The following is a 12,711-nucleotide window of genomic DNA, read 5'->3' as shown; positions in this document are numbered from 1 at the left end:
TATTAGTAAATTTGTTTTAATTGTTTATTCATATGATTTAATAATGCAGGTCATTCTAAATGCAGGCAAAGTCCTTAAATTTAAAGTTTGATAAAATCAATTCAATGCTATAATTAAAATTAAAATAAGATAAGATCACTTTATTAGCCTTATACAATTTCTTCCATTAGGAATTTGTCTTTTCACATACCCCAGCTTGCTCTCCATGAGACACACAGACAGGGAGAGAGAAGCTTGGGGTCAGAGCGCAGGGTCAGTCATTTCTACAGCGCCCCTGGATTAAGGAGCAAGGACTCAAGTGGATGACAGTTCAATATGGTATATCTGACTTCCTAGGGGCAGGGGCATGTGTATGACCAAATAAAACCCATCAGATGCCTGAATATTTTAAGATATTATATTTATATATTTTATAAAAATATCTCTGTGACCGACCCCACTCTAAACAATGTGGCTCCAGGAATCCGAAGACGTTAAAATTCATGAGCAGGAAGCTCTTGTCCTGAGATGATGTTGGACTTTACAACAGTCTTCAAAGCAGCCTACAAAATACCCAACCCACACCAACACTGTGAAAGCGCTGCATACACCCAAACATTCGACTGAGAATGAGGAATTAACCACCACCAGTAATCTAATCACTCTGTGTCTTAATTACAAACAGTAGAGGCACTTGATTATCATCAAAGACGACCCGGGCACATTTTTATAAAGCAAAGGTAGACTGTACCACACACATATACAGTATGTAACTGGGTAAAAATGAGGCACACAGGGTTTTAATATTGTCTTAAATCATGAATGCCAAACATAAATTAATCTTCTCACAAGGTTCCAGAGCTGGAGTGCTGTCTGTGTAGAGTTAGTATGTTCTCTCTGTGTTCACATGGGTTTCCTGCAGGTGCTCCAGTTTCCTCCCACAATCCAAAAACACGCTGGTAGGTTAAATCTAGGTTAAGTTTTGGGAAAATTGGCTCTGGTGTGAATGTGTGTGTTTGTGTCTGTGTGTGCTTTGTGATGGATTCGCTTGCTCAGATAGGCTCCAGCTCCACCATGATCCCGGACTGGATGAAGCAGTTACAAAAATGGATGGATGTTAAACAAAGAAAGCTATATTGTTTTCTAACTTAAATTTAATTGGTTCTTTTTTTTATTAAGTCTTAAAGTAGTCTTCAATTAAGCTGCGAGCAAACATTAAGTTGTGCAAGGTTGTCTCATTTTTGCAGTGCACAATCAGAAATGGATCAGCAATCCAAACCATTCAAATCCATATCTTTCGATTATGATTGTCCTCCATCACTTTATTACCATTTCAGCTTAATTGATCCTTTATCTTCTTGCACTTGTTACAGAGATATTATCCACATGCTGGGTTATGCCAGAAAATTACCTGATGTTCAGGTATTCAGCATTAAGAGTATACAAGCAATATAATATTCCTAGCGAGTCCACTTAACTGAAAGTCGCAATGTTCTCTCACTATCTTTTTAAGTACCTTTTATTGGACTTGATTCCCAATGTAGAGCCCTGTACAAAAGTTTATATACCTGTATATTGTATACACCGTATAATGCTTGGCCACCTACAAACAGTTGCACAATCCATTGTTTTTATTGTTCACGTACAGTTAATCATATCTAGGAATATGCAGGACAAATGCAATGTAAAAGCTGAAATGAAAAAAAAAAACAGTGATATTGTTCTTTATTGTGTAGGTGTTTAGTATAAAAGTCCTGCATAAAGGTGCATGTCTTTGGATTGACAATTGGTTATGCATAAAAAACAGAGAACAGATAAGAGGAAAGCATTAAAATTGGGGTGACAGAATTAATGCTGTACCACAGGGATCATGACTACTGCTTTTTCTGATTTATATTGATGATCCATAGTATATTGTTACGATCAAGCTTATCAAGATTATACTAAACTGGGAAGATTAGCAAACGCTGTAGCAGCTACAAAGTATATTCAAGCAGGCTTGACAAAGACCCAGACTGAGCAAACACCTGGCAGATTACATTTAGTGTAAATTAGTCATGGGTGAGGATGAGATCTAATTATCTACTTGCAAATTGGCTAGATGGGCCAAATGCCCTCCTCTGTTTTGTTACATGTCTTATGTTGATCACTTTTGTCATGAACTGACATTCTGGAATCACAAACAACTGAGACAAGCAAATAATGGGAGCAATCACTGGGATTTGTTAAAAGACAGTCTTCTTTAATCGTTAAGTATGCAGCAATCCGTACAAAACAGGTACTGTAAGTGCAAAGCAGGTATTTATGTTTTATATAACACTTTTCTATACTTGGTTGACATTCGTCTGCAGCCAGTTTACTAAGTGCATGTTCAAAAAAGCAAACTGTACAAATAATCTACAGTATACAGTATATTCTTCCATATTGTTCAATTGCACATCGTCATTGTTAGATTCTAATTCCTATTGACAGTGCTGCATCTGTGACACTATTCTTGTTACCGAACATACTGTAAACCAGTTCAATAAAAGAAGGAGTAACAATATATGATAGTCTTCTGCAACTCCTAAGAGTACCTAAGCGAGACACCCCACCCATTCAAGTACCAGTGATGCAAATATATGAAAACCAGGAGGGCTACTCCCCACACTCTGTGTATGACACAATGTGTAGGTAAATAAGGAAATTCCACATGCTGTCAACTGACTCAGTAAGGAACGAGCTTATTACTGGTGCTGGCTATTAACACTTTACACAGAAGGAAACGTATCAGGAAAGGGATGAACTGCACAGAGAAACCCGTACTGCAGTGCGCATTAAAGTAGAATACAGAAACGCCGACAAAGGAAAAGTTTCGTTGGCGATTCCAATTAGTTGACTGTGGTAGTTCTATCTCTGGCACAGTGGAATAATTTCCATGCCCCTTCTCTCCTAAAGGACTGTGTGGGGTGATTTGACTAATTCAAAACAAGATCCTGGCTGACAGTGTGACAGTTTTCAGTTGTAAACATACCTGGTTCCTACTTCTGATATAGAAGACCTAATCTTCTGTCTAACACTTTTTATATCATATAAGACTTATTAATGGATATCTTACATAGATAATAGATATCTGCCTCCACACAGCAGTAACTCTGGAGATCATGCAGATACAAAGCGACCAAAGGTTTTGCATTGTCTGCCAATCAGCATCGTCAAATTTAATTAACAGTCACCTCACCTGATATGCGACTTGAAGTTAACTTTACTTTTATTGATGCCTTACTCAATAATTCTTAAAAAAACAGAAATCAATGAAAAAGCAAATAAACAGGCATTTCTTGTAGCTTGATTCATGCAAACCGTTTGAGAAGTTAGGGAATTGATTTGTCTGGATATTGTTGTTATACTTGGCAAAACCATTGCGTCTTAATTAATAATGATACCTTTAGGTTTAGACCTTCATGTAAGCAGAGCTCCTGTACTGTATATGGGTTTCCAAATCTAATCAGTAAATATAGAAACACAGCTTGTCCTTTTTCCTATTTTAACACTGTAATCCTTATTTAAACTGAATTAGGTCATTAAACATATTACTCCTCCATCTGGCAAAAAAAAACGTTTACAGGGATTTAAAAGGAAAAACACTGACCCCCCATTTAGAAAAAAAAAATATTCTTACATGACTCACTTCTCATAAAAGAATGGGGGGAAAAAAACTGGCACAGGTGAAACTTCTGTGAGCGAACATCAGTGAGAGATGAGAAACAGCTGAAGTCACTGATCCTTAAAACCACTGATTTCACTGAGTGTTTTGACTCCACATGAAAAGGTTGTCGAGAACATTAGCTTCAGTCTTCTGCGTACATAAAAAAACAATAATGGCTTAAATTTAAGCCTACAGGTGGTGTGGCAGGTAGTACCACCCCCTCACAGCTCTAGGGTACTGGGTTCGAGCCCAGCCTGGTGCGCCTGGTGTGGCCCTTGCATCTACTTCCCATGTCCGTCTTGGTTTTCCCCAGGTGCTCCAGTTCAAAGACATGCTGGCTAGTTTAAACATTGTCTCCAGAGTGTCGCTGCTCGCTTGTGTGCCTGTCTGGTAATGGACTAGTGTCTCTTCCAGAGTGTAGTCCAGTCTGCATTCTCTGCCACAACCCCTACCAGGAATACTGGCTTTCTGATGATGGAATGATCTGCATCTACATGTTCAAAACAGACAGAAGAGCTGTGGAGACTCCAAGATGCAATAAATGTACTGTATATGGAAGTAGGTAGTTGCATCAGCATGCGCAGGCTGCAAACAAGGCTCTACAGCCGAAACATTGTCTCTCTTCTTTTCCTTTCAGCATGGAATAAACCTTTATCTCTTCCTATAAACATATATTGAAAGTGTGGTAGTTCAGTCTTGAAAGATTGAAGACAGCGGCTTGCTGTCTGAAGATTGCTGCTTCCTTGTACATCACTTATAATTAGTGTTCACTGTCAGGCATCTGCGCATGTATACTAGATATCTGACTTTTAAGATGTATTACCGTATTAACGTAGCTTATGCATAATTAGGTATTGAAGAATGGTACGGTCTCAAAATAAAGGAATATCCAAAAGAATATAATCCTGTATTATTTGATATAGTCTATAATCGACAGTTCCTTCCTCAGTGTCTAAAATTAATTCTTGACTTACTGTAAGTCTTCATATGCAGCTATCTAGTTTTCACTAGACAAGAAGGCAGCACCAAATATTGAGCCCACAATTACATCTAAGAGCTGACATTTTACATCGTTTCAGGTCCAGAAATCAAAGCACGATGAGAACAGAAGACTCTCATCTTTCATTCATCCTGAGCGCCTGATTGACGAGTTAGTCCACGTCGGGTCATTAAATTGCAGACTCTTATGCTGCTGTTTGACAATTTGAAATGAAAGGCTTTGCTAAGTGCGGGTTTTGTTATTTGTGAAGGCTGGAAATGGATTTATAAATTGAACTCATGATGTTTCAGCAACAAAGCACTGCCAGGCCCTTGTTGTGTTCTAAATCTCCTTTTAAACTTGAATGGTGTCTGGACCTTTACTGACCCCACGACCACTGAAAGTGGCCACCTGAAAACACTAGTCTTGAACATCGAGCATGTTTCTGAGAATTATTTGCACAGAAAATGAAAAGCTTAAGTGACTGAAAAAAAACATTTTCAAATAAAAGGATGAATGTTATTGCACTAAAATAGATCACGTGAAAATAGAATACTCTAGCACCCAGACCAAGATGCTTCCTTCTTAGCAAAAGCACATTTCTTATGACATTTTAAATGCTTATGAGGTCTTTAGACCCCCTCAGGAATTGCAGCTATATTTATCTCGCTATACATACAGTTTTTAGTACAATACAGTGCCAAATGAAAATCCGAATACAGTCAGAACCCTCATGATGCTCTGGTACCCCCCAGATACCACATCACAAAACAACTTTCAAAATTTTGCCTTACAGAAGAACCATTTTTGTTTCTTGACTGAATTTTGTTGAAAATAGGCACCGGTAATGTAAGAAATCGTGATTCACTACGCTACACATCCTGGGTTTTAAACAGTCTGTTCTTGTTAATTTAGCTATAAGCTGTGTGTTTGTCTAAGAAGACGGAAGTAGCCAAGTGGCCAGATGTGTTTATTACTTTCCCTTCTTGCCTTTTGCTTTGGCCCTCGTTTTGGCCCTGGTGTTGACCTCAGACGGCGGGGCAGGGGAGGGCTGCGGCTTGCGCTTAACCTCCACGTCCTCGTCCTCGTCGTCGGCCGCCGCCTCGTCCCCGTTCTCCTGCTGGTGCTGCCGGCAGTGGCGCTCGAAGGTGGCCATCTTGGCGTAGGTCTTGTTGCAGACCATGCAGTGGTAGGGCCGCTCGCCGCTGTGGGTGCGCATGTGCAGCTGCAGGTAGGAGGAGCGGGCGAAGGAGCGGTGGCACACGCCACATCGGTACGGCTCCCGGCTCTCGTGCGTCTTCTCGTGCTGCTTGAGGGAGGAGGCCGATTTGAAGGCCTTGTCGCACTGGGCGCACCGGAAGTTGCGTTCCCCGGACTCCAGGGCCTGGTGGGACATCAGGTGGGCCGAGGAACGGAAGGCCTTGCCGCATCTGTCGCACTTGAACGGTCGCTCGCCCGTGTGGAGCCTCTGGTGCATGATCAGCCCGGCCTTCTGGGTGAAGGCCTTGTCGCACTCGGAGCACTTGAAGGGCTTCTCGCCCGTGTGCAGGCGGCGGTGCGTCTTCAGGTGGGAAGCCCGGCCAAAGTTCTTCCCGCATTCGGGGCACTTGAAGGGCTTCTCCCCCGTGTGGATGGCCTTGTGGCGCACGAGGTGGGAAGACTGCAGGAAGAGCTTCCCGCAGATGCTGCACTTGTACTTGCGCTCGCCGGTGTGCGAGCGCAGGTGCAGGGCCAGGTGGGAGGAGGAGATGAAGGTCTTGGCGCACAGCGGGCAGCTGTGTGGCCGCTCGCCCGTGTGGATGCGCTTGTGCAGCACCAGGCCCGAGGAGAGGGCGAAGCACTTGTCGCAGGCCGGGCACTTGTACGGCTTCTCCCCGGTGTGCACCCGCTGGTGCTTGGTGAGCGCGGAGGTCTGGGCGAACGTCTTGCCGCACAGATCGCAGGTGTACGGCCGCTCGGCGGCGTGGGACATCTCGTGGAGCTCCAGCTCCGTCAGCTGGGCGAAGGAGCGCCCACACTCGGAGCACTTGTAAGGCCGGCTCACGAGCACGGCCTGACCCTCTTCTCCGCCGGAAACCGGGGTGCTGCTGCCAATGGACATGGTGTCCAGCACTGAGCTGTTGGGAACCATGGTGGGCAGGGAGTAGCTGCTGTTGTTCATCGTTGTCATCGTTTCCGTTTTCTTTGCTCGCGTGCGTGCGTTTTGTTTAACGTAACGCTTTCATGGTTTTCACAACGAATTAATTCCGCCTCCGGACTTGGTCGGGGTTTCAGGGTAAGGGTCGAGGTTTAAACCGTTAAAAATGACTTGCATTCTTAACGGGATCCAAACATGAACTCTCCTTCCAATTCTGCAAGACATAAAACAAAGGGACTGTAAAGCTGCCAACCACAGCAAATGATTCAAGATGAGCACTTTGCTCGTTGCTAGCATAGGTCTTAACCCATTAATACATTTTGGGGTTAGGGTTTTTACATAAAAGATACATGAAATGGATTCTGGCCTTTTATACCTAAAATTATTGGTGTATGATTTATGGAGTTAGCCGTTGTGTCATTACTGAAAAGGATCTCCCTCTTCATCAAGAACACGTTCTCATCACCTTTTGTCAACCATAGCTTCCAGTTTCTTATTAGATTTTGTTATTTATTTTAGCAGTGAAACAACCAAGTTGTTCTGCCTCTTTAGTCCCAAATCAGATAACGACAATTCCTTTGAGATTATATCACTTTTTTGGGCCATTACAATTTTCTTGTATTAGGAATTTGTCTTTTCGCATACCCCAGCTTGCTCTCCATGAGACACACAGACAGGGAGAGAAGCTTGGGGTCAGAGTGCAGGGTCAGCCATTTATACGGCACCCCTGGAGCAGTTGGGGTTAAGGGCCTTGCTCAGGGGCCCAACGGAGTAGGATTCCTCTGCTGGCTGCAGGATTCAAACCGGTAACCTTCCAGCCACAGGCGCAGCTCCTTAGCCACAGAGCCACCACTCCGCCCCTTTAGTTGATGTATTGTCTTATCACCTTAGTAGAAATATAAACTGATGTCTTACAGTATATGTCTACTTTTCAGCACAGCGTTACAGATGATTTAAGCTCATACAGATCAGTTTTTATTTTAATTTGAACTATTACACAATTCTGCAAGAAGTGAGAAAGCTTGTATGATTTTGTTCCTGGAATAGCTAGATCATTTCTGTATTACAGTGAAATAAAGTTTCAGATCTTTTAGATTTTAATAATACAAAACATTTTATGATGATGAAATTCCCATAGGTAGATACCTGGATAGATGCACAGTTTGAATACTCTGAATAGTTTGAATCCTGGATTCCTGACTGTCCCTGATGCTAAGCACTATACTATGGTGGATTAGGTCTCCTGCAGGTGAGCACCTGACTCAAGGAATTCTTTGATTAAAAAAAAAACATCAGATTTTTTAAATGAGTCTGTACTTTTTTACATCATCTGTCTTTGATTTTACAGGGGTTTAATCTCAATTGTTCTTTGCCTTATCATAAAAATATGCTTTGCAGTGATTTCAACATCAAAGGAAAGTTGCTAAATACAATAAATAATATTAAAAGCTTTTCAGAATTATTTGTCCTTCCTCACTACCAATTGTCTAGACAGGCTAAGTATTTTAGTTCTGAACTTCTATAATTAGATTAACTGAAGTCTTTCTTGGACTATGCGCTAAACAGCTTTTGGGGAGAATCTAAGCAACACTTTCCATACAACAACAAATGAATTACCTGAAAGTTTCAAATCAATTTAAATGCATGCTTATTCATATGCATTTTCTCTTCATCTGCTATTGAACCTCTAGGAAACTATTTTACATTATCAAGGACACTGGAACCCAAAAAGGTACTTAATTTAGAATATGAAACAAACTGTTATGTAATTTGTATTTAATTCATAAAGTATTATTGTTAATAATAGTGAAGACTGTATTAATGTGTTGCGGAACATAAAATAACTAGTGCAATCAAAAGATGACAATTAAAATAAACAGTTTCAAATGAAAGCTCAAGACACTATTTGCACTTCTAAAAGTGCACTTCTAAATTATTTTTAATAGCATGTTATTTTCGATACTGTTGAGTTTTTAGTGTGTCTGCATTCTCTCTGAAACACAGTTGAGTGCTTTAGTCTTACTAAAACTGAGGAAGAAGTTTTCATTTATTGCTATTTAAAACATTTTCACGTATGTGAAACACAAAAGTGTTCTGGTTACTAAGCCAGCTATTTTATTAATTTGAATAGGCGAGTTTAAGGCCCTTGTTAAAAGAGGACCAACATTTGCAAACATACTGTATAGGCTGTTAAGAATTCTGCAAGTTTTTAGTGGTAAGGATTGCAGGTAAGTAGCAAGGTAAATTTTGAATTATGAATCCGTTCTACAGGCAGATAATAATCAGGTGTAAATGGTGAATTTAAGGCCATCTGGACACCATGTAGTTTTTTTTAATATGCCTTCTTAACAAAATAAAAAATCCCAATCTCTTTTCTTTCTTTTTTTGCTCGTTTATTATCTTTACTTGATTTCTAGTTTTCTATCCTTTAACGTGCGAAGTTCCCCCCCGTTATATGTTTCGTATTGGCAAGTATTTTTGTGTGGCGTGTTTTCAGTGAAAAGCTGAGTCGACAGAGCGCTAAAGATTCCAAAGCTTTTTAATATGGTTCAGCTAAAGTCTTCAAAATGAATAAAAAAATCATTTAGGAAGTTTCAGGAATCTGGTTACCACAACCGCAAAACTGCATCATACTATAGACAGCTCTGCTACATATGGTGCTTTGTTGCACAGCTTATTTAATGGGTTTGTAAAGGCATACAGTATTATTGTTATGTATTCACCGTACAGTAATGGTAAAGATACTAGTTATATTATATATTTAAATAATACTACAATTATATTATATATTTGCACGTCTAATTTAGTTTTAATAGCTTATTATTTTCCATGCTGTTCTCTATAGTTGCGCGTCTTAGGCTCACTAAAACTGAGGAGGAAGTTTTAACTTTGATATGCTACTTGACAATAGTTTTTTTTTTTCCCCACGTTTGCAATATCAAAAACATTCTGGTTACCAAGAAAACTATTTTATGAATGCCTTTGCTCCACTACCAAATCTGTGGTACATGTCATGTTCGGGATTATTTTGCATGGAGAAAAGACGACGTGACAGCAATTACGGCTTCATCCTTACACACTGAATAACGCCTCTTTAAAGTGCTGTGAAGGACGACCGCATTATACACGGATTCCCCACCGAGCACAAAGGCATTTCGCTGCAAAAGTGGCCTGTTGTACGCCTAAATATATTTCGGAAGCTCGTTTTCAGTGCGCTGGAATGCAGGAATACAGTATGTGACCCCACGAAGGGAATATGGCAGCCATCATGGCCGGAGCATTCCTTTTCTGCTGAAGCCCAAAACAGCTGTGCTTGTACACTTTTAACAGAAAGACTGCTTTATGGCGTAACACACTTAAAAGTTTATGAAATTGCCCTGTCAATAAACCAAAGTAACTACCAGGCCCGTAGTCTTATCGGTCGCAGTGCACTAGCGCTACTGAGCAGTGATGAAATGGCTGCTGTATTCCCTTTTATTACAACTCCCGTCTAGTTCGTGCACACAGACCTCCCTCACATCAGCGCGAAAAAGAAAATTAAAAACAGCTATTCAAACGCAGACGAGTTACTTACTTCGTTTTTTTTTTCTCTGTAACGAAAGCCAAAGGCAACTTTGACGTTTGAACACAGCGGGTCGGTAGTGGGGATAGAAGGATAATAATTCAGACAAGGTGTTCTTTGGAAAAGGGAGATTGCAATAAAGCAGCAGTTATTCCTACATGACACTTGGAGCGTAGGTAGTTTTCCATACACTAGTTTATTTTCGACAACAAAAAGGCCTTTGCTATACATCGCTTAAGTCGTCCATGTCGTGAATCCAATAATTGATGTAGTTTAATTTTGTTTAATTTGGCGTTGACTACGACACAGATGCGTCTTCCTCCGCCTACATGTAAATAATCTCTGCCCGGTCAGCGCAAACATCAATGCATGGCATTTCAGCCATCTTGAATAGAGGAAAAACTTTGCTACTGTCAGGTGATTAAATGATAAACGTATTTTTTTTATGCTATCTATGATTTCATTGTCTTAAGCCTACGTAGCCTTCTGTTCCGCACTATGTATAATAAAATACATAACACTTCGTTGTCAGGGGAAAAAAATACCTTACGATGGTTTGCGAGATTTAAGTTGGGTAGTTTTTTTGTTAAATGCGTTGTCAAAAAAACGTCGTGGAATTATTTTTGATTTAATTTTTGAAAAACAGTGTCCGCTACACCTCTGAATTTAGAGACATAAACTTAATATATTTTTACGCCAACACAATAAATGACTCTACAAACAGATATACAAATACAGTTACCTTTACATTTATTCATACAGTACTCTAACATTTAATAAAGCCTTTCCAAGCTGGTTCACTCACTGCCTTAAACATTTATAACAACAGTATAAGGCAATATGATAAACATAAAATGTTTGGTGATTTTGTTTATTACCTGCTCAGATTGGGACATTATTAGTTTAAAATGACTTTTATTTTCAATTCCATCAAAGTAAGGTCAGCAGCGATTCACCTAAAGGACAATACAGGTGTGGGCCATGCATTTTGCAGTTATCTGCCCACTATTGGTTCAGCACAAATCATGGAAGTGGCAATTTGAATGCATAACTCTAGTTCTGTGCTATCCTCTATTAAACCAATACTTAGCACATTACTCTGAAAGCAACCCCATTTGGGTTCTATATCATGAATGAGTCTTTCTGCTTTAGTAGGTGTTTGATGTCAGCCCAATATAGTAGCCAGTATAGTGAACACCACAGGTGGACAAAACAGTACAGGTACTTACCATTCTGACTTAAATCATTTCTTTCCCAACAATCAAAAGTAGGTTAACATTTAACTGAGAAAATTCTGAATGTGCACTTTGGATGATAAAATTCACAACTCTTGACAAAAAAATAAATATTCATTTTAAATTTAACATTTTAAATAAATCAGACAAAACTTTCAACTGAAGCCTGAGTTGATAATTTTGTAATTTATCAATAAAATAATGCTCCAGCTCTCAATTGCTTAGCTGAATCTTGATATGTGATTGATATAATAAATAGCTTATGTACATATATTAGGGATTTAGACACGCACTACTACTGTTTTGAACTAATCAACTAATCAATTGCTTTTCATTTTTCTGACCTTTTCATTCAAAGAACGACTTTTCACCAGTTCTTCCAATTAAAAGAAATTAATTAATTAAGGAGCTGGGTAATGGGACACACTAGATTGCCTGTACCTTGAGTAGCACTGCTTCAGAGTATGGAACCAATCTAGACCAGACATGCTGAACCCTGGTCCTGGAGACTCCATTCCAGCTGAGCTCTTGATCCTCTTAGTGACCTAATGATTAATTTAAATTGAATTATTTTCAGTTCCTGAATATGTTGGGAGTTGCATTTTAATTGTGTTCCATACTGTAAGTAACTCAAGATCTTCAACTTTTGAACAAAAATATCTCAATATAATTGAGGACTCAGTAATGCAAAGAGCTCAGCTAGAATGAAAAGCAGCAACTATTTAGGCCACCAGTAGTTCCCAGGCCTGGTAGCTGACTACCATGTCTGCTGGTTTTTCTTCCAGTGCTAATTGATGTGTGATTGATACAGTTCAAATGTATTATTTCAGCACCTTCAACATATAGCACCTTAGGTTCAACCTGGGTACTCTTTTGTTTTCTGACTGAAAAGTTCTTAATACCGTATGTCATGAGTTTCTGATGATAAGACAGGTGCTGTATCAAACTGTCACTGGCCAAGTGACCAGGTTTGGCTCAAAAGAAAAGAAACTTCCACACAGCAGTCTTCAAATGCAAATAAAACTGGATTTATTGCCATCAAAATAGGGATAACAGAAAAAAACCCTCACAGGAGTACTGTCCACACCTTTCCTCCAAGGCACCCTCTCCACACTGAGCTCTCCCAGTCCC

At 39.9% G+C, this 12,711-nt stretch overlaps 1 protein-coding gene across 1 annotated transcript; it reads right to left on the bottom strand.

Annotated features, from left to right (window-relative positions):
- Positions 1-2,200: 2,200 nt before the first annotated feature.
- Positions 2,201-10,741, bottom strand: LOC148821759 (uncharacterized). The gene is made up of 2 exons (XM_088931260.1): positions 10,358-10,741; positions 2,201-6,997 (listed from the first exon to the last, which is right to left on the bottom strand). The coding sequence occupies exon 2, from the start codon at positions 6,814-6,816 to the stop codon at positions 5,620-5,622; it is 1,197 nt and encodes a 398-aa protein (XP_088787386.1). The 5' UTR covers positions 6,817-6,997; positions 10,358-10,741; the 3' UTR covers positions 2,201-5,619.
- Between the last annotated feature and the right edge of the window lie 1,970 nt (positions 10,742-12,711).

The sequence above is a fragment of the Atractosteus spatula genome, chromosome 13, assembly GCF_055471065.1.
Source record: "Atractosteus spatula isolate fAtrSpa1 chromosome 13, fAtrSpa1.hap1, whole genome shotgun sequence".
In the NCBI taxonomy this organism is placed as follows: domain Eukaryota; kingdom Metazoa; phylum Chordata; class Actinopteri; order Semionotiformes; family Lepisosteidae; genus Atractosteus; species Atractosteus spatula.
Note: the sequence above shows the minus strand (reverse complement) of the source record. Positions and strands in the feature narration are given on the sequence as shown.